Genomic DNA, 23453 nt, shown 5'->3' on the forward strand with positions numbered 1-23453 from the left:
TTTTTTTTTTTTTTTTAAAGAGATGGAGAGGGGCAGGGGCAGAGGGAGGAGAGAGAGAGAATCCTAAGCAGGCTCCACGCCCAACGCCCAGCTCCATCTCACAACCCGGAAATCATGACCTGAGCCAAAATCGAAGAGTACGACACTTAACCAACTGAGTCGCCCAGGCGCCCCCATACTAATCCCTTCTTAAAACAATTGTAGGCAGCCCTCTCTCAATCAGGAAGCATGGGGTAGCCAGAGCACTGGCAGCCTCCCTAGGAAGTCAGTCAGACCTAGAGAGACTACTTTTTAAATCTCTCTTCAAAGATTTGTCAGCATACACTGGAACTGTCAAGCTTTGACACACAAGTGAGCTAGGGGAAAGGTGTCTAATCTTTGACACTTCATTTTAATAAAAATTAAACTGATTAAATTCATTCACTAAATGACTAAACTATACAATCAGAATAAGAAATATTCTACAATTGTAGGACATTGAACAGTCTATATGTGTGACTCATTTTTATACATTACATTTTCCTCAAAAGTATAGTCGAATGAGAATGCAAGGAAGTGGAACACAAGAGGCCCTGGCTAGCTGGGTAGCTACACATTCACAAACACACATGCACAAACACACACAAACACACACAAACACACACACACACACCTTCAAAAAAAATAAAAGAATGTGGACCTGTTCCAATAGGAGAAAATGGAGAAAGTGAATATTCAGGGGGAAAGCATCATATCCTTCCAGTTCTTCTTATTACCAGAAAAAGATGGGTAGGAGATGAGCTTTTACCCAGACCACTGTTTCAGTTTTCACAGGCTTTTGCAGATCTAAATATTCCAAAGTGATTATTAAAAGAGATGTCATAGAATACACAGTGCTTTTTTTTGTTCCTAAATTAATAGAACAACTTTGTAGACAGGGAGAAAAAAAAAATCAGCCTCAGAAATTCATAAAATAATCCTAACAAGATATTTAGGGTCTCAAGAGGAGGATAAACATCAAGTTAGAAGGGTGGAGGTTCTACTTTTAAGAGAAAAGTATTAAAAATGAAGATATTAATAACAGTGATTGCCTCTGTGGGAGTAAACCAGGTAGTGAAGATATTAAGGTAGGAGATTCTTTACTTTATCTTTAGTACTTTTTGAATTTTAAGCCAAGAAAATACATGTATAGTCAAACAATATATTTTTTTTAAATCCTAAAGAAAGTCTTATCAACTATCTTAGAATACCGAGGTTGTTTAAAATTTTTTTTTAGGGGCACCTGAGTGGCTCAGTTGGTTAGGTGTCTGCCTTCGGCTCAGGTCATGATCCCAGAGTCCCAGGACAGGATGGAGCCCCATGTCATGGAGCCCCGCATCAGGCTCCCTGCTCAGCAGGGAGTCTGTTTCTCCCTGTGACCCTCCCCCTTCTCGAGCGCTCGCTCACGCGCTCTCTCTCTCAAATAAATAAAATCTTTAAAAGAATTTTTTTTTTAAATCAAAGGTTATGGAGTTGAGTTCAGTCACATTGACCTCAGCTTGCAACTTACTTCTGTATTTTGTGCTGGTTACACAGAATGAAGAAAATCCTGATTATAATTATAAAGATAAGTCTGCATTGCAATTTCAGGATATTTTTCACTTAATCTGACCCAGGAGCTTAAAAAAGGGAGTAGAAAACATTTTATTCAGGGCTAACTAGTTAACACTGTCTAGCAACTGCCTTTATTTTTATATATGCAGAGTCAGAATAAATGTATAGAACACGATTAATTATATGGTAACATTAAGATGAAAAGATGAACTTGTTACTACAAAACCTTCCAATGTCTACAATGAGGGTATGAATAAACACATCTGTCTTTGCCTTCTCTGGCATTTATTTAACTGAACAGGGTACATGTGCTGCTGTAGTATTCCACCTTATGTAACTTTCTTGAGCAGACACGCACAACTCTGAATCCAAAATACCAGTGCATAGTAATATTCCTAATCAACAATCCATAAGAAGTAAAGCAGAAGCTTTATTCTGGATTCTACACACAAAAAAATGTTAGTCTGGATATAGTTTAATGCACTGGTAGTCTCTGATATGCTATCAGGAGGAAGGGTTAGAACCAGGTAGCTTCAAATAAAAAAAAGCTACAGAGAGACTATTAACATATGGAGAAAATGGAAATCACAGCTGTTCAAATATGAAATGCACTCACTTCTAGAAGTGGCTGTGAGTGTTTAAGTCACTGTAAGAACAGGGTGAGGGACCACTTAACAGGGAGCTAGTGCTTAGTAAGTGGTTGGCCACAACAACCTTTAAGATCCCTTTTCATCCTTGTCAATCTGACTCTGTGTGAATCAAAAACAGTGTTGACTCTGGTATGAGACAAAGATTAGGTAAATTTACTGCCATCCTTAATTCTTTTTGTTTGTTCGTTTTAAGTAGGCTCCACGGATGGAGCCCAATGCAGGGCTTGAACTCAGACCCTGAGATCAAGACCTGAGCTGAGAACAAGAGTAGGAATGCCTAACCAACCGAGCCACCCAGGCACCCCCATTATTCTTTAGCTATTGTTCATTTGTTATACTTTTATTCCTAAGGATGACTAGAAAATCTTTGTGAATTTTACAGTCTTACTTTCACCCTTTAGGCTTTATAGTAGGGTAGAATGCAACATTATAAATCAATCTTCAGACACTGCCATATATTCCAAGGACCCAGCTACTAACTATAGTAATGCAATACACATTGAGATGATTACAACAAAAAACAGATAAAACATTTAGGTCCAGTGAAATGAAATTATTACATTTAAAAAGTCAGTTAAGGGGCACCTGGCTGGCTCAGCTGGAAGAGCGTACAACTCTTGATCTCAGGTTGCGGGCCTGAACCACACACTGGGTATAGAGATTACTAAAATAAATAAACTTTAAAAAAGTCAGTTAAACCGGTGAATAAAATTATATACACACTTTCCTTTCCACATTAAATAACAATCTGACGCCCACTCAAGTTTTCACTTCCTAAGAACTGAAGTGATGAACAGTAGGTTGAAAGACAGACATTTCCTTACATGCGTTTAAATAGCTTCAGTAATAAGCTCCTCTGAGAACTTCACAAAAGAACTATCTTATTATTGAGCAAAATGAGTCAAGTCAGTTATTCTCCCTTTAAACATATCAAGCACTTGCTATCTTGTGCATCTGTAACAATTTCACAATGTTATTCTTCCAAATGTTTGGCTTTGCAGACCACTGGTCTCAGTTTGTAATTTCATACGTAAATCATGAATGCATTTTGCATAGTATAAATGCATTCTGTAACGTAGGTCAAGTAGCAGAATTATTTGATGTTAGGGGCACCTGGGTGGCACAGCGGTTAAGCGTCTGCCTTCGGCTCAGGGCGTGATCCCGGCGTTATGGGTTCGAGCCCCACACGAGGCTCTTCCGCTACGAGCCTGCTTCTTCCTCTCCCACTCCCCCTGCTTGTGTTCCCTCTCTCGCTGGCTGTCTCTATATCTGTTGAATAAATAAATAAAATCTTTAAAAAAAAAAAAAGAATTATTTGATGTTAAACCTGTGTTTTTAAATGCTTACACTGGACTACAAAATAGTAAATGTTGTAACAGCAATTATGGCTTGATATTTTGAGGATGGTACATATGTAAGTTGTAAAGTTTAAATGGGGCATGTAGTAGACTTCTGACTCTATTCCATTCTTTATTATTTATTTGAATTCACAGGCCCTAGCAATGAAGTCACAAGTCAGAGCCCATCGGACTCAGTCTGTACAAGTCAGTCTCCTGGAGCACAGAGCTGGATGGAGAAAAGTATAGTGATCTAGAGAGACAAACAGAAAATACACAGCACACAAGACAATAACATTCACATGTTTTACATTTATACATTTTTTTTTAAGATTTATTTATTTATTTATTTGACAGAGACAGCCAGCGAGAGAGGGAACACAAGCAAGGGGAGTGGGAGAGGAAGAAGGAGGCTCCTAGCCGAGGAGCCTGATGTGGGGCTCGATCCTGGAATGCCAGGATCACACCCTGAGCCGAAGGCAGACGCTTAACGACTGTGCCACCCAGGCGCCCCTACATTTATACATGTTTTATATTTAATCATATAAAATATTGAGTTTCAACCCCAGCTATAAAAACCTTGGCAAGTTATTCAATTCCTCTAAACTTCCTTACCCATAAGACAGCAAAAATATCATCTACTTCAGAGAACAGTTGTGATGACTAACATTCTCTTAAATAACTGGTTAGGAACAAAAAATGGAAAGCATATTGGAGAATGAGAAGAGTTAAGTCAGTGAAGTCAAGAGGAATGTGAACTGACCAAAAAAAAAAAAGGAATAGTACCAAGACTAATTTTTATCAATAATAAAATCAATAAGAAAATTCATTCATATTTAATTTTGACTATTCAGTCAATGTTTGTTTAACAGCTATGTTCCAGGAACTGTGCTGGTCAATGGGAATGCCAAAATTAATACAATGATCCTACCCTCAAGGACTGCAGAATCTATTTAGTAGAAGAATAAACAATAGAGATAAGAGATTTTTAAATAAAAATATGTACAAAATTTTGAGACCCACTCACAGGTAAGCATTCAAAGAAGAAATGATGTTTAAAGTGGGTCTTAAAAGTATGAAAGAGTTTATCAGGGGAAAGCATCAAAAGCAAAGGAAAAGACTTATAGAAAGGCAAAAAGAAAAAACTTCACATCATTACTTTGCTATGCCAGGGTGAGTATGAAGAAATGGCAGATAAGGCGCACAGGGAAACCAAGAGTTATGAAAAGCCTAATCTATCATGCTGAGGAATCTTTCACTGTAATACGTGTCCTCTTGTAACCTAGTCAATGCAACCCCTCGGCTTAAGAAGGTTTCTCATAGGGGCGCCTGGGTGGCACAGTGGTTAAGAGTCTGCCTTCGGCCCAGGGCGTAATCCCGGCGTTATGGGATCGAGCCCCACATCAGGCTCCTCCACTAGGAGCCTGCTTCTTCCTCTCCCACTCCCCCTGCTTGTGTTCCCTCTCTCGCTGGCTGTCTCTAGCTCTGTCAAATAAATAAATAAAATCTTTAAAAAAAAAAAAGGTTTCTCATAAGCATGATTTCCTATCCCAGTTCCACGCCATTGCTTATCATAAATGAAAAAGATCTGGTATGCTTTCTCAGACTATAAACTAAGGCCAAGTATGAACATTTTTGACATTGTCATAAACTGAAAAGGATGACCACCCTGTTAAAAAAAAAAAAAAAGGAAATATGAAGCATTTCCTGAGAAATCTGTGGTGACCATAATACTGTCACAAAGCCCCACTTTCTATCACTATCACCCTTTTCATGTTCTTTGGGTTTTTCTATTTTGCCAGAGAGAGGCTTCTAATAACTTCTAATAGTTATAACAAGACTCTATTTGTCCACACAGATGTCACTACTCTGCTTCTCTCCTAAAAACCAACAAATCTCTTTGGAAGGAAGGGCTTTCCTTATCCAAGCAGCAAAAGTGGGTTGACACAAACACAGTGAAACACAGCAGGGTTTACCAGTATAAAAATAATACTTCAAAAGACAAACTGGTAAGTTGTGGGATTTCTGAGTAATGGCAATATACTAAGAACCTCAACTTTGAAAACCAGGCCAGGGCAAGTCCAGAAACAGAAGATCATTGAGATCAGGCTACAGATGGATAAAAGTGAACATGAAGGGTCCTGAGTTATTGCCTTTATAATCAAGTACTTACGTACATGTCTGCCCTTCCTAGATTAGGAGCCCTGGAAAGAAATGTTCTCCGCTCATCTTTATACACCTATTGTAAAGCACATGTACTGAGGGGAGGCATATAGATGTAAAAGGTAAGTACTGATTTGGCACATTACGGTGACAGGGAGATGTATAATAGTCTTAGAAATAGTAAAATCTAAGAGGAACAAGTTCAAGATGGACAGTGGCATTAGAGCAGATGGAAAGGAGGTTTGGTCTTTTAGCTTCCTATCTTGAAAGCATCCACACCAATTACCTTTTTCCACTTGCACTTGAATTTGATAACTGGGTAAGAACTTCAGAAATCATCAAATCCAAATCTTTTCTTATGTAAGGGAAGATTCAGACCAGAGCCTGATTTAGTCTAAGGTCACACAATAATATAGATAGGAGGACTAGACTCTAGTCCTAGATTATAAGGTACAAGAATTTTACAAAATGTGAATTAAATAGACAAAATTATCATGTACTTAAAAGGGTCCTGGGATGGAGGCCCACATCAGGCTCCCTGCTCAGCAGGGAGTCTGCTGCTCCCTCTCCTCCTGGCTTGCACCCTCTGTTGCTATCTCTCTCTCTTTCCAAATAAATAAATAAAATAAAATAAATAAAAAAGAGTTTTAGAAATACTTGTCTCACATATTGAAGAAGTTTTTAGATATGGATTTTGGTAAATCTACTGTATTACACCAAAGGAGGCTGGCTGCTCTATACCCAGGTTTGGAGAGCTTTCAAGTTCACTTTTTATTACTCATTAAAGGTAGCAACAACAACAAAAAAAGTAGCATCAATTTTTTTAAATCTCATAATCCCAGAACTAAAATCTAGCCTTAGAGCCGTATTCCTATATTTTACCCTTCCTTTCCACATGGTATCTGTGGTAACTAGCCTCCAAGATGCCCTGAATGATCCTTTCCTCCTGGCATTTTAGACCCCTCCTACAGTGGGTTCCAAGGCTAGGTTATAGAAGACATCACAGCATCTGTCTTGCTTTCTTTGATTACTTGTTCTGGAGGAGGGAGGACACTAAAATAGCCCTATGGAGAGACCCATGTACCAACAGTCACTGAGGGAGCCGTCCCGAAAGCACTTCAGCACAAACCAAGCCTGCAGCCTCAGCTGACAAGATAATTACAACCTCATTAGAGACCCTGAGCCACTCAAAACTATGAGATAATAAATGTTTGTTGTTTTAAGCCACTAAGTGTTGGGGTAATTTGTTATGCAGCAATAGATAACTAATATAAGTGATTCATCTAAAATCAGAGTCACTAGCTACAATGAAAAATCATTTTAGTACTATAAAGTTTCTGTACACAAATACAAAGAAAACAGTACAAGAATTTGGCTCAAATAGTCCAACTAAAATCTGAAAATAGTATAGCAGAAAGAGCTTAAAAGGTGGGGCACCTGGGTGGTGCAGTGGGTAGGGTGACTGACTCTTGGTTTCTGCTCAGGTCATGATCTCAGAGCCCTGAGAATCCTGCTTGGGATTCTCTCTCTCTCTCTCTCTCTCTTCCTCTGCCCCTCCCACCTGTGCTTGCTTGCACTCTCTCTCTCAAATAAATAAATAAAATCTCAAGAAAGAATAAAAAAGAAAAAGCTTAAAAGTCAAGGAGACCCAGTTTCAAGGACCCCCACCAGTCTCTGACAGAGAAATCCATTTCTCAGCTTCTCTAACTTCAAATTACTCATCTGTATAATGGAAATAATGCTATTTCCCTGGGATTTATAACAAATTAATACATGTGAAAACACCTAACGCATTCCACAAATGTCAGCTATTACCACTTTTGTCTATGTGAATCTCCCCTTACATAAAAATTAGTGAGTCAGGTCTTTTATCCCCTCCATACTGTTATTTTCACACATCTCAGACAGATTCCTTACTCCAATCTTCAAAATGTCATACTTCCTGAAAAAAAAAATTGTGTATATATATAAAATGAAAAAAATAAAAAGAAAATGTCACACTTTCTGGCTGGAATCCAAGTTCAAAAGTGCATTCTACATGGGAGAATATATTTGCAAATGACACTACAGATAAAGGACTGGTATCCAAGATCTACAAAAAACTTCTCAAACTCAATACACAAGAAACAAACAAATCAAAAAATGGGCAGAAGATATGAACAGACACTTTTCCAATGAAGACATACAAATGGCTAACAGACACATGAAAAAATGTTCAAAATCATTAGCCATCAGGGAAATTCAAATCAAAACCACACTGAGATACCACCTTACACCAGTTAGAATGGCAAAAATAAACACGGCAAGAAACAACAATTGTTGTTGGAGAGGATGTGGAGAAAGGGGATCCCTCCTACACTGTTGGTGGGAATGCAAGTTGGTACAGCCACTCTGAAAAACAGTGTGGAGGTCCCTTAAAAAGTTAAAAATTGAGCTACCCTATGATCCAGCCATTGCACTACTGGGTATTTACCCCAAAGATACAGACGTAGTGAAGAGAAGGGCCATATGCACCCCAATGTTCATAGCAGCAATGTCCACAATAGCTAAACCGTGGAAGGAGCCGAGATGCCCTTCAACAGATGACTGGATTAAGAAGTTGTGGTCCAGGGGCGCCTGGGTGGCACAGCGGTTAAGCGTCTGCCTTCAGCTCAGGGCGTGATCCTGGCGATCCGGGATCGAGCCCCACATCAGGCTCTTCCACTGTGAGCCTGCTTCTTCCTCTCCCACTCCCCCTGCTTGTGTTCCCTCTCTCGCTGGCTGTCTCTATCTCTGTCGAATAAATAAATAAATAAAATCTTTAAAAAAAAAAAAAAAAGAAGTTGTGGTCCATATATACAATGGAATATTACTCAGCTATCAGAAAGAACGAATTCTCAACATTTGCTGCAACATGGACGGCACTGGAGGAGATAATGCTAAGTGAAATAAGTCAAGCAGAGAAAGACAACTATCATATGATTTCTCTCATCTATGGAACATAAGAACTAGGATGATCGGTAGGGGAAGAAAGGGATAAAGAAAGGGGGGATAATCCGAAGGGGGAATGAAACATGAGAGACTATGGACTATGAGAAACAAACTGAGGGCCTCAGAGGGGAGGGGGGTGGGGGAACAGGATAGACCAGTGATGGGTAGTAAGGACGGCACGTATTGCATGGTGCACTGGGTGTTATACGCAACTAATGAATCATTGAGCTTTACATCGGAAACCGGGGATGTACTGTATGGTGACTAACATAATACGATAAAAAATCATTAAATAAAAAAAGTGTATTCTACAGTCCACAAAGTAGTTGCTTGCTCCCATGGAATGCAGGCTTCCAAAATCCTCAAGACAAATCTCATAGACTAAGAATATATTCACTGAGTTTTTAAATATTTATTGTTCCCTTTCCAGGTAGGACAGAATAGCCAAGAGGTAAACCAGCACTCCCACCCAGAACTTGAAAAGCCAGATAATGTCCAGATATCATCTGTCTGAAGGCAATAGAGAGCTAAAGGAACTAGCGATTTTATAAATCTGGTGGCTTTTACCTGGGAGCACTTATAAATTGTGGAAACAAGCACAATAGTGGTTCCCCCTAAGATGTTCACATCCTAATACCTGTAATCTATGAATGTTAAGTTACGGGTGAGAGGAAATTAATTAATGTTGCAGATGGGAACTAAAACTGGTCATCAGCTGACCCTGAAATAAAGAGATTATTCTAGGTTATCCAGGTTAACCCAGTATAATCAAAAAGTCACATTCAAAGTGAAGAAAGTACAGGGAGCCTGATTGGCTCAGTTGGTAGAGCTTGCGGACTCTTGACCTCAGGGTCATGAGTTCAAGCCCCATGTTGGGAGTAGAGCTTACTTAAAAATAAATAAAAATTTTAAAATAAAATAAAGTGAAAGAAACGCATGTGAGATTTTTAAAGTAGAAGAAGGGGACAAAAGTATAAGAGTCAAAGAGAGATTTAAAGATGCTATGCTGCTGGCTTTGAAGATCCAGTAAGGGGTCACAAGCTAAGGAATGCAGGTAGCCTCCAGAAGTGAAAAAGTGGGTGAGATAGCCCAGTGAAATTCACTTTGGACTTCTAACTTTCAGAACTGTAAAATAATGCATTTGTGTTTTAAGTCACTAGGTTTGTGGGAACTTATTACAGCCAAAAAGGGAAACTAACGCTGAGAACTTGAGGGATATCTCAAAAAATGGAGGAATGGTTGGTCTTTTCCTCAGGACATCTGCTGAATCCCTGGACTAAAAACGGGGCCAAGACTAAAAACCTAAAGGTAAAGTCTCTGAAATCAGAGTGGTGCTTCCAGCAGTCTTGGCTGGGAGTCAATGATTGAAGTCTGAGATCCCTAGGGAAGGGACTGCTGAGAATACAGCAGGTTCTTAGTTGGAGATTCTCAAGGGCCAGAGGCAGATCAGAGACAGACTGACACTAAACAGGGCTAAGAACTCAGCCTGACTGGATAAGATCATCATTCACCACTTTAACCACCAAACAGAAGGAAAAATGAAAATCCTCTCTGGAGAAATCTATCGTCATCCAGAATCTCTAAAATACTTTATACCCAACATATGGCATGCAATCAAAAGTATGTCAAATGATGGAAACACATGACTGAAAACTAGGAGGGGGAAAAATATATGAAGAGACTAACAGTTACTGGAGTTTGGTGACAAACCTTGTTAGAATAAATGATCATTATGCTGGAGAAAACAGACGAAAAAGTAGTCACCAGAAAATTAGCACTTACAAAAAAGAATCAAATGGAAACTCTAGAATTAAAAAATACAATATTGGCAATTAAGAACTAATTAGGTGTTTAATAGCAGATCAGACAAAGGAAAAGACAGATTTAGAGACCCAGAAGATAAATCAATAGAAATCATCCAAACTGAAGCAGAGAAAAGAGAATGTAAGATACACAAAAGAGCACTGAACACATCTGGCACATAACAAAAAGCTCTAATATATGTGTAACTGGAGTCTCAGAAGGAAAGGCGATGAAGGCAGAGCTGAGAATTTCCAGAATTGATAAAAAGACATCATCCCCCCAGATTCAAAAGGATCTGAAAACCCAAAAGGAGATAAACACAAAGAAAACCACTAGACACAAAGTAAAAAAAAAAATCTCACAAACACTCAGATTAAAGACTTCATTAAGTTTCCTCCCACCACAAACAACAGAAGCCAGAAAACAGCAGACTCTTTAAGGTACTGAAAGAAAGTAACTACAACCTAAAATTATATACTTAGCAAAATATTCTTCAAAAATGGAACTGAAATAAAAGTACATAAGAAATATTTACTAAGTACCCAATATGGGCCAGGTAGTGTTCTGGGCGCTGGGACTGCGGCAATGAATAAAACAAGTCCTGCTCTCACACAGCTTCCATTCTAACGTAAGAAATCAAAACATAAACAAACTAACAAATGGAATATGTTGAGTGGTATACCTACTGGCTCCTCCTTGAAAAAATTAAGCCTCTCATCCCACTTCCAACATCTTTCCCCTACTAGTCATATTTTACGATTCACACTTCCTAGATTTTAAGAACAGGGGCTAATATTCTGTTAATACCCCCCAGGGCATCTAACATAGCTTATAAAAAAAAGTTTCTGATTAATCAGTAATACTTAATATGTAATTTATAAACCATTGCTAATTTATAATAAATTCAAATAGTGTGGTTAGTTCTATCTCCTGTTTGCAAGCCTACATGAAGTTTTCTTAACGATCCGGAAATATTTCAGAAGATCAGAGCAGCAATTCTCAACCTGTTTGGTCTCAAAAACTACTTTCACCTTCAATATTATTAAGGACACCAAAGAGTTTTGTTTATGTGAGTTGTAACTATCAATATTTATCATGTTAGCTAGTAAAACAGAATTTTTAAAATATTAACTCATTAACAGTAATAGATCCCATTGTAGATTAATACAAAAAACACTTTAATGAAAATTATATGTTCTGACACAAAAAAGATGGTGAGAAGAATGCACTATTTCACATGTTTCAAAGTCTCTTTAATTATTAGCTAAATAGAAAATAGCTGGATTCTCATATCTGCTTCCGCATTCAGTCTCTTGGATGTGTTTTTGTTTGTTTGTTTGCTTTTTTTTTTTGAGAGAGAGAGCACGAGCGGGAGGGGCAGAGGGAGAGAGAGAGAATCCCAAGCAGACTCTGTCCTGAGCACTGAGCCCAAGGCAGGGCCAGACCTCAAGGTCCCAACCTGAGCCGAAACCCAACAGTCAACTGACTGCACCACCCAGGTGCACCTCTTGGCTATGTTGTTTTATTTGAAGAATAAAGGAAATGTGCCTTCATAAAAATAAGTAGTTTGAAAAAAGAGGAGCACTAGGGGCTCCCAGCTGGTTTAGTGGATTGAACCTACAACTTTGATTTCGCGGTTTTAAGTTTGAGCCCCACAGTGGGTATAGAGATTACTTTAAAAAATAATTTTTTTTAAGAAGAGGAGTACTTTCATTGGCTTTTCAGTTAACTATGGATATTCTTTTTGATATTACACCAAAATTCAAAAAGTGGTTGTTTCTTAAAGGCTGTTTTCAAGGAAGAATTTTAAACCATGTCAAAGAACTTTTCATATTCTTATATTAAAATCTAGTGGTCTATCTTGTACTGTGACTGGATCACTTACCAATGCATGATTGTGAAGTACCATAATTGGTCAATGGAAAATTGATCATCTGGAAAATACAGGTTCATTAAGTTAAAATGATCTTCCAAATATTGTTATGTTTTCTTACACAATATTTCATCAGAAGTTTTTAAGTATTAGGATGCAGTCAGTCTCACAGTGGCAAACAGAAGTTTTCCAAAATTCTAATTTTCACTTAAAAACTTAAAAAAAGTTATCATTGGCAATATACTGTAAGCAGTTTTCCTAGAAATAACAGGTGTATTTCATTCATTTGGAGACATTCACCATGTTTGCCATTTGCCTAAAAAAACCAGTTAAGTCATTCTTTCAAGAAAAAATGGTGTTCCATCAAACAAGCAGCTTCTTCCGCTCACAAATCAAACTGCACGAATGTTTATCTTCAAGACAACCACCATAACTTTGGTATGCCCAAGTGCTTCATGCATATCTCCACCTAAGCCTATTTTGCCACCTACGCTATGAAAAAGATGTGTATTTAAGGGATAAGATATAATAAAACTAGTAACTTTTACTACTTCATCCAGAACAAGTGAAAATGGTATTTTTTTCACCGTGTGTAGAGGTGAAGCATACAATGACTGCTTGTATGGTTGAGTGCCACTGATCTGATTTGTGCTAGGATTCCCATGGTTTTACCTACCCACTGCTTTCTGCACCATCAGTACAAAGGTCAGCACATTAAAAAAGGCAAAAGTCTTAGCATTATCATACAACAGTTTTGCTTTCATGGACCATTCTTTGAGAACTACAGCATTCGTGACTCCATTGTTTTTAAATCACTGTCAGTTCATATAAAGTGCCAGGGAACTACATGCAAACAATAAACTTCAGAAGTGTCAGTATATATTCAGAGAGCTTAAAAAGCTTGTCCTCTTGGAATTTAAACACTTTTCTTCTTGCTTCTTACACTATCACTGGGCATTACCTACAAATCATAGAATAACTTATTAGCACCAGAAGAAAATCATACCTGGCTCCCTTTGGTTTATGATAAAGGAAACTGAGGAAGCAAACATTCACTAGGCAAGGACAAACTTCAAGTATTTACTGAGTTCCTACTATGGCAAAGGCTGTTAGTGTGCTACATGCTATGGATGCAGAAGATTCAGCTCTCATTCTCAAAACCCTCATATCCAGCTAACTGGAGAGACCTGGGTACTGGGATGGCTATATTACAACCTCATGCAGGCTATGCCAACATCCACATGAAGTGCCACGCAAACAAAGATAAGGAAGCACTAGAAAGGTAGAGAAGAGGGACCTGGCAAGAGATATGGTAATATCTAAGCAGGGTGTGAATAGGAGTACATCATGCAGTCGAGGGGAGAAGAGGGAGGACCATGAGCAAATCTAAGAAAACACAAATGTGTTTTATATATTAGGAAATTATAACCCCAACACAGAGCATTAAAAAGAAAGAAATTCTAAGTGGTGCAGTTGGGGGAGAAAGGAGAATCAGGAACAGCAGCAGCTGACACTCAAATCAGCTGACAACAAGATGAGGAAGCCATGAATGCCATATAAAGGAATCTGGACTAGACTTATAATAGTAAGGGGTGGAGGGAGGGGTGAACAATGAAGTTTTTTTTTAGCAGGAAAATGACTACAACATTTGTATTTGGTAGTATGACATAGACTGGACCCTGGAGACAATGAGGCAAATAAAAAGAGGCCCTAGATTAGGATTAGTTAGTAAAAAGAACAGGAATAACAAATTTTAGAGGTAACTTGATCAGGGCTAACTGGATATGGGAAATGCGGCGCGGTGGGGGGGGGACGGAATTAAGGGTGACTCTCAAATTCCAAGAACAGTTAACTTGTAAATTAGTCAAAGAAAGAAGAGCCTTGAGGACAGAATGTAGTAAATTTGGGTTTCAAATGGGTTTCAGAGAAATACCTGTTCAAAATGTCACACTTTACAGGTTTTTACATGTAAATACTTGCTAAGAATCAGAAAATACTTCCTAGTCTCTAGCTTATACTTAATCCCTTAAAAAAATGTACAATTGTGATTAAGAGAAAGGATATATTACCAAGTAATTGGAATCTGTTAACATTTGAATTAGAAGTATGACAGTTTCAAAGGAGATTGCAAAGTAAGCCTGGGGAGAAGTGTCTGGGATTATAGCTATTCTTAGCTTTGTCTAAACAAATGTCTTAGTAATAAGGAAATGTTACCTAATACTTCATTATCTTCTGTACTTTTTGCCAAAATGTATTAAGTGTCAGGTCACTTCTGACACTTCCTTTAAATGGAACGTAGCAAAAATGAAAACTGCTATTGAATGATGTTTACATTAAGAAAAAAATTACATGGAAAAACTTCCAGTACAGTATTTGGCATTTCTCATTCAAATCCTCACAACCTTTTGACCTTAATACTAGCATTCTCACTTTTAAAAATGAAAAAAAGTAGAGCTCTGAAAAGTTAATCTGACAGAGCAGCTGCTATTTCAGTAAGAACTTCTTAAACTGCCTTCTGAGATACAAACTACCTATCAGTTTAACTCAAATACCAACTGGGCATCTACTATTCACCAAGATACATCAAGAAATGAGACATTATTCAAGATAAAGTCAGATGACCTCCAATCACTGATTAAATGAAAATTTAGTAATAAAGCAAAGATTCAGATTCCTACATATGACTGTACAACTCTAATGACTATAAAATGTGCTATTCTTTTAGAACGAAAACTCAACAACGGCCCACATTTTAATTCACTTGGGCAGTTTTGTTTTGCTCTGTTTTAAATATATTAGGTTTTTTTAAGCACTGGGGGAAAATAAGGCAAAAAACTGCCACTACCATCTCCATAGGCCCCAAAAGATACAGCCGTCCCAGGTTAGAAGCCTCTGCTTATAGATCATTCTCACACAAGTGATCATCGAATGTCAGCCCAAATAAATTCTCATTCTTATACTTATCCCATCATTTAATAGGAATAATTAAGCTATTTAACAAAGCTACACAGTAATAGTAAGATGACATACAAAGGATGACCTGTATATTGCTGAGGTCCTAGCCAAGTTATGGTCTGTGATACTATGCCTATTAAAAGAAAGTGGCTAACAGAAAATAGAAAAGCAGGCAATGTACATTTTTTCAAAAATATAGGCTCACTGTTGTAGGAAGAAAGAAGAGGGTCTGATTAACTTTAGGGAGAAAAGCTTCCAAAACAGAAAGTATGTTAAAAAACAAACTCAACTTTACCCAAAGGGTGACCCTAGGAACAATGGATGAAAGTTACAATAGCAGCAGATTTTAATTACATTAAAAAAAAAAATCAAGAGGGGCGCCTGGGTGGCACAGCGGTTAAGCGGCTGCCTTCGGCTCAGGGCGTGATCCCGGCGTTCTGGGATCGAGCCCCACATCAGGCTCCTCCGCTAGGAGCCTGCTTCTTCCTCTCCCACTCCCCCTGCTTGTGTTCCCTCTCTCGCTGGCTATCTCTAGCTCTGTCAAATAAATAAATAAAATCTTTTTTAAAAAAAAGAAATTATTAAAAAAAAAATCAAGAGTTAAATCTGAAATGATCTACATCACAAAATAGCTCACTGTCATTTATTTGTAGTTAAGCAGAGATTGGAATGTTACTGAGAGGATTCTTAGAGACAACGACCAAGAACAAGGGCTCTCAACCCTGGGTGTGCATTAAAATAATCCAGGGAAAATTTCTGTTTAATGACAATGCCTGGTCCAAACTGCCAGAGACCCACTGCTTAGTCTGGGGTGGGGCCTAAGTGCCTACGTTTAAAAAAAAAACTCAGGGAAAGAAATCTGAATAAGACCACATCAATATCAATATACTGACTGTGACAGCTTTCCAAGATGGTATCATTGTAGAAAAATCAGCAAAGGCTATGTGGGATCGCTATGCTATGCATTATTTCTTGCAACCCCAATTAAAAATGTGAAAAAATCCCCAGGTGATTGCATGATGTAGCTAAAGTTAAAAAAAAAATTAGTGGACTGAAGAATCTCAAATTCCTGCCAATTCTAAAAGACTGCAACTATTCTTTTAATCTTAGCCATTGAAAATTAGGAATGCTTATCATTTAAAGTTATAACACTCTGCAAAGCCAAATACAAATAATTTATAGTTAATTCATAATTAAAAATCCAAACTACGCCTCTCATTTGTATATAAATTAAATGGATAGATAAGCATTATACAATGGTTGTCATTCACCTCTTGACGAAGCCAAATGATATATATGTGATGGTAGAGCCTCTAAGATGGCCCCAAGGATCCCTTCATCTCTTAGTCTTCACACTTGTGTAACCTCTGCCTCTTGAGTATGTGGATACAGTTAATCACTTATAACAAGTAGAATAGGACAAAGCGAAGGGATGTCAATTGAGATGAAATTATAAAAAGACTGGCTTCTATCTTGGGGGCTCTCAGATTCCTCATTCTGAGGGAAAGAAACTGTGTTATAAGCCATTTTCTGGAGAAGCCCACATGGCAAGGAACTTGTGTCTCTGGCCAACAGCAGCCAGTGAAAATCTGAGGCCTGACAATAGCCAAATGACTGAGCTTCGAAGGGGATCCTCCCCTCCTCAAGTTTTGAGAACTGCAATTTAGCTGATACCTTGGCTGCAGTCTTAACAGGGTTAACAAGAGACTCTGACCCAGAGGTACCTAGCTCAGCTGTAGCCAGAATCATGATCCATGGAAACTGTAAGATAGTGTTATGTTTAAGCCACTAAGTTTTGGAAATGCAGGGTTAAAGGTAACTAATACAGCTATCACAGGTCAAAACCCAAAATAAAGGAATCTAATCTGATAGTTTCTGCCTACCTTTCTTCAGAGTATCAAACCTCCCAGCTTCTGCAACACTATCACCCACAATTTATAAACTCTCTTCTACTTTAGCGGACCTCACCATTATCCAGATACCTTCCTTGTTCTCACTTTATTCAATTTCTTAAAATGGCTTTCTATCCCTCTTTCCTATCTCTCCAAATCCTAGCCATCTTCCAGATAACACCCACAGATTTCTCTTCCATGAATACATTACTATCCACTCAGCATTTGAAACGACTTTCTGACCTAATAGCTTTGAGTGTCTAAATTCAAAGAGATCATCAACTCCTTGAGAATGTCTTCTCATGTTCTCTTCACTATTTAGTACAGTACTGAGCAGGGGCATTTACAGTATCCAAAACCTTGTACTTTGTCCAACATATTAAATAAAGAAACTCAAATATTTTTGTTTAAAAAAAAAAAGAAGGAAGGAAGGAAGTGGAAAAAGAAGTGGAAGGAAAACCAAGTGCTCCAACCTAGAATGTAAGATGCCACTTAGCTTGGTTTGCATATTTGAAATAACTGAGTAAAGTTATTTCTGCTGGACAAATCTTCTCCAACTCTATTAGCCCAGCAAGTGCTATCCAAGCTCTTGAAACTTTCCTTTTATTAGTTTCATTAAACAACCTGCCTTCCACCATTAGCCCACTTCTGTTGTATCACCAGTGATAACACATGGAGAAACACTGTTAAATTTCAACTAGGGCAGTGGTTCTCAAACTTTAGCTTGCATCAGCATCACCTGGAATGCTCATTTAAACAGACTACTGGACCCCACCCCCAGAGTTTGATTCACAGGACTATACCATAAGCGATTTAACCAAAATTAATATAATTTAAAACTTATAGCTCAAGTTAAGTTCAAGGAGATCAGGTGGAAAGAGACAGAAGTTCAAGAGAAATAAACCATACCGAACACTTTTAACAACTTCAAGATACACACTCTTCCCCCCTTCCTGTCTCTCTTCCACCCCCTACTCAAATAAGTTAACCAATTTAAGTTCATCTTGATTTGCATACTTGAATTCATTTCTTGGAAACAATGAGCATCTCCAATTTACTAAGGTTTTAAAAGGATGTTAGATAAACAAACATCAATGTAAAAAAAAAAAAAAGGCCAATCTAGTAGTTCAACTCTCTTAACTACTTCCCAAATTAAAAAAAAAAAAAAAAAACAAAAACTGAAGGCTCTGAGATGTAAACAAAACTTGCCAATTGGAGGAAAAGCCAGGGCTAGAACTGACTCCTAAGCCAATATGCTGGCATATACTGCCTCTCAATTTATGCTTGAAACCTCACCTTAGAAGTTCTTTAAGTCTTTCAACTAAATAAACAGGTGAAATGAAATTAGAAACTTCAACAGCCACCAGATTATTTCCCCTGTAAGGATGAGATATCTGTTGTCTTTAAAACAGGTTATTTAGCATAATAAATCTTACAGTAGCATGACACCCACCCACATGACCACTCACACCCATCAGCTCACGCTCCTCTTCTTCCGCACATCCTTTAAAAGTGGTATTCCCGGGGCACCTGGGTGGCTCAGTAGGTTAAGCGTTTGCCTTCAGCTCAGGTCATGATCTTGGGGTCCTGGATCGAGCCGCATCAGGCTTTCTGCTCAGCGGGGAGCCTGCTTCTCCCTCTCCCTCTGCAGCTCCCCCTGCTTGTGCTCGCTCTTTCTCTCTCAAATAAATAAATAAAATCTTAAAAAATAAAATAAATAAAAGTGGTATTCCTAAGGGTTACTGCCCTTCTCACTCTACTCATTCTCCCTGAGTCAAAATCATGACAGTAGATGAACTATGACTATTCCAGTGGTTGAGAACTATCATTGGAGTGGCTAAAAATATATAAATGTTCAGGCTCCAACTCAGACTTTACCAATGAACAACAATCCCTGGGAATGAAGCCCAAGGACCTCTATGTTCCCCACCTTTATATGCTCCTTAGGCAAGAACCATGCCCTCTAATCTACTTAACACAGTGACTGGCATACATACACAAGCACAACTAACATTAGCTGAATAACGTGGAAACACAAAATAGCAAGTTTAAACGTCCCTCAATTGCAGAGTTGTGTGGTGTTTAATAAATTACCAAGCTGCTAAAGCAATTCCATTAGAAAGCCACTGTTTAATATTACTAGTTAAGTAAATACAGTTGGGTGAGTTAAGGGCTTTAAGCACTTCTCTAACATTGGTATAGGTTAAAGAAAACCCCTGATTTTTTCTTGAAAGTTCACAAGATAATCTAGGTAGCCACAAGGATTTAAATATAACAAAGCCAAATTAAACAAACTATAACAAGAGAGTTACAGAAAGCTAGAAAACCAAGAGTCTTCTAAAACAAAAAGTGTTAACTCATTTGAAAGCTAAAACTAATCTGCAGATATCTACAAGTAACAATATTAATCTACTGTTGCCCAGAACTACTCTCCCCAAAGTAGTAATCAATTCCCAAGGAAAAATTAACCTGGCAATCTTTTCACATATCAATCTTTTTCTCCTGCAAATTTATTTTCAAATTCACTAGTAACATACTTGATTTCACACTGGAAAGTAACCCTGGGGAGCATGGGATTTAAATGTTTTAGAATTAAGAGTAAGTTCTCTAATGTGAAGTAAAACAAGGATTTTTAACTTGATAAACTTAAAATTTATTGCCACATTAAACATTAATTTTTTAAACTGAAAAACCTAGACAACTGATCTTTAAAACCTCAATGAATATAAAGAGGTCTTATAAATCAATAAAAGATGAAAATCCCAAAAAGGGTGCAAAATGAGCAAAAGCAAAGGGCAATTTACAAAAGAAATACCAATCTCCAAGAAACATGTTAATAAAAGTTCTATTTCATCCTTTTTTTAAGAAGCAAATTTTTAAAATGATGATTATTTTATCCTAATCAAGCACTGACTGGTGGGGGAAAACTAACACAACCTTTCTGAAAGCAATGTGGTAGGCAGTACGGATCAAATGCCTTGAAAATAAGCACATCATTTGACTCAGCAATTCAATTTATCCTAAGAAAATAAAACATTCAAAGATTTATCTATGAGGATATTCCCAACAAAGTTAAAAGCCAGAAACTAGAAAATAAAAAGGAAGGCCAATAAAAATGGACTGATTAAACAAATTAGTTTAGATTTATAATCATGTAAACACTGGAAATGGAAAGAGGTATTAACAAGACAAAGTTGAGATGCCTTCTGTTTTTGTAACCTGCTTTTATCTACTGAAAACAGAGAGAGAATCTATAGTATGACTCTGTTGTTATTAAAATGTTATGTATAGCTCACCCAGAGGTCTGGAAAGATAACTACAATTCAAATTTTGTGTCTCTCTCTTGGTGTAGATCTCATCTTTTTTTTTTCCCCTTGCCTGGTCAGTTTTTTCTTAGAGTATGCATGTATCACCAATTTAACTTTTTAAGTTCAAATCTACTAACATAAAAAAAACCATACCATGACCAAAGCCTAGTTTAGGTCCAGGAAGCACACGATTTGGAGAAAAGACGACCTGGGATAAATCCTATTCTTTGATTTACTGGTAGTTCGAAACAGAAACTTAACAAGGAATAATATTTATATATTCAGGAATTCCATTTAAGAGCATCCTTAACATGAAGTCAACTAGGAAAAGACAGTTTTCAAAAATCAGGCATGGACACACCTAAAAAAAAAAAAAAAACCCTGGTATTTTGTGGTCCTTATTAGCTCAGTTCATCTGCGTTTATTCTTTCTCCCCTAAACTAAGAAAGAAAGAATGATGTCATATGTATTAGCTACATCTCTGTTCCAGAAGTGACATAAAGAACTTGTAAGATTGGCCTCAGTGCTTAAGACACACCTAAGATCTGAGAAAGGTGGATGAGATCTACTACATGAAAACAAAGAAGTTAAATAATAAATAGTCATTATCCATGAGTTTTTAAAAACCTAATTAACATATCAATAAACTAGGTAAGTTTGAAAACATCCGATTTTATATACTGTAGTGGTAAACAAAGAGAATTCAAGGTTTTACTCTAAACTCTTAATAAAGTTTCCTCAAAAAAGGAAAAAAGTCTCAACTTTGTGGCCTAAGAACTGTCTTATTTTTAGAATCAGAAAAAAGGGCAATAAAACTTATCTTCCTTTTACATCCCTTCAATTTCCTCCTTACACTGCAGTATCCCTATGAAAGTTTGAGACATCCACTGTTTAGTAGTACCACTATATATCACAGTTATTTTTTTTTACTATTATTCAAAACAGGGTCTCCAAAGGAGCCAAAATAGATGGCTCAATTGGAAGTGTTCCTTACTAGACAATACTGTAAAAATCTGTTAATCATGCAAACTGAACAAGTAGGCAGTGACATACTACTGCCAATTTGCCAGTATTAGCCAATTAATTTCAAGGGGGGGAAAAAGTAATGACTAACATGCAAGAAGGCAATAGTAACTTGCTCCTGTATATCGTTTACTCACATGTAACTACTGTTTTCTAAAAGTTGCACTGAATCAAGACTCCATTTTTATTCTTCAATCGTATCCCTGACCCCTCATCATAACTGTTTTTTCCCCAAATGTAAACTTTGGACTTCCTAAAGCTCAAAAATGCAAAATCTGGCCCACGAGGTTAAATAAGTTGTGGTTATTAACTTAAGCCAAGCCTAACTCACCAAGAAATAAAATTTATCAGAGAAAAGAGTCCAGAAGCAGAAAGCCCCTACTTTCTCACTCACAATAGAGTCTTGTCTAATATTAGGCAGTAACACTGCGTTTTGTTGTTTTAGCTGCAAGGCTGGGTATGCAATCTGCAGTAACTATTCCAACAGCTTCAAGTAAGTCATACACTACCAATGAAAAAGTAGCATTAGGTCCCAAACAAACAGCAAAGACAAAAAAGACAAGAGCAGAAGCCTCACCATCGGAAAAGGCGGCCCATCAGCACCTCTTCCGAGAAACAGTTCCCTTCCCCCACCGTTAAGTAGGCACTTAAGACTGCCAAGAAGATCCATTTCTTTATTAACTGGTGCCCACTTGGGGCAACCGTACACCAAACTGCTCTTAGGCCTACTCCAACCTCTTCCAAAAGTGCTCAACCGAGACTGAAGGCCGGGGTAACCCTCTCAGGGGCCGCGTTCTTCCTGCTCTTCTCCACCCCACCTCCGTCCCGCCCCGCCCCTGTAGGCGCTCCTCGGGCCAGAGGAAGGACACCGGGCCCAGGGACGGGCAGGAATTGCCCGCAAGAGAAGTCTTAGGCGGCCGGAGGCCTCCGCCATAGCAGGACCTGGAAAGCACCGCCCCCAGCGCACCTCCCCACACCCGGCTAACCGGCGAATGTCTGCTTTCGACACCCTCTATCCCCAGCAGAGGCAGCGGAGGAGACAGGGCCGGGAGGCACCCGGCTGGGCTGCGCACCAGGCCCGGGCCTGCCCCTCGGGCAGCCGAATCTGCTCCCCGGTCCGGCCAGGTCAACACAGCGCGGCGGCCACCCTCACCTGGATGACCTCGTTGACCTCCCGGATACATTCCACCATGTGTTGCAGAATCTGCTCGGCCGTGAGCACCTCGTAGCGATAATCCTCCTCCTGCTCGTGCCCTGGCCCGCCGCCGCCGCCGCCGCCGCCACCGCCACCGCCGGGCCCCAGAGCGCTGCCGCCACCGCCGCCCGTCTCCCCGCACAGCAGTCCGTCCCGCTCCCCGCCGACGCCCAGCCCGGGCTCCACCAGCTCCACCTCGCCCAGATCCAGGTTATCATCGTCCGGCTCATCGTCGTCCTCGTCTTCCTCCTCCTCGGCGCCGCTGTCCTCTTCGCTGCACTCTTCGTCCTCGTCGAACTCGTAGTTGTAGCCCTCGTCCGAGTCCATGGCGCGACACGCGAGGGCCCGGCGGACGCTGGCCCTGAGGCGGGGAGAGGGCGGGGACGCCGAGGCCCCGGCTCTCGCTCCGGCTCCGGCTGATGTCCGGACGCAGGCCTGGCTCCGGCCCCGCGGGCCGCGGCTCCTCCCCGGGCGCGGCGGTTGGCGGTTGGCGGCTGGCGGCGGCGGGGAGGGCGCGGAGGAGGGAGGGAGGGAGCGAGGGGGCCGCTTGCCGCCCGCCTCAGTCAGACGCGGCTCCGCTCCGGCCTCCGAGAGAAAACAGTCCCCAGCGCCACCTCCACGGCCGCCGCTACCGCTACTGAGCCAACAAAGGGGCGTGCGTCACCGCGTCGCGCTGCGTCGTCGCGTCACTCCTCCTGGCGTCACTGCGCCC

The 23453-nt window shown here is 39.4% G+C and overlaps 1 protein-coding gene across 2 annotated transcripts in view; it reads right to left on the reverse strand.

The window, feature by feature from the left end:
- ARIH1 (ariadne RBR E3 ubiquitin protein ligase 1) overlaps positions 1 to 23156 on the reverse strand; it is a 117764-nt gene extending 94608 nt beyond the window's left edge. The window contains exon 1 of one of the 2 annotated variants that reach the window (XM_040643022.1): positions 22700 to 23156. In XM_040643022.1, the coding sequence (XP_040498956.1) occupies positions 22700 to 23068 (369 nt within the window). In that variant the 5' untranslated portion in view covers positions 23069 to 23156. The remainder of the gene's footprint in view (positions 1 to 22699) is intronic. The other variant, XM_008708657.2, reaches the window with a different exon arrangement.
- Between the last annotated feature and the right edge of the window lie 297 nt (positions 23157 to 23453).

Source organism: Ursus maritimus, unplaced genomic scaffold, assembly GCF_017311325.1.
Source record: "Ursus maritimus isolate PB19 unplaced genomic scaffold, ASM1731132v1 scaffold_27, whole genome shotgun sequence".
In the NCBI taxonomy this organism is placed as follows: domain Eukaryota; kingdom Metazoa; phylum Chordata; class Mammalia; order Carnivora; family Ursidae; genus Ursus; species Ursus maritimus.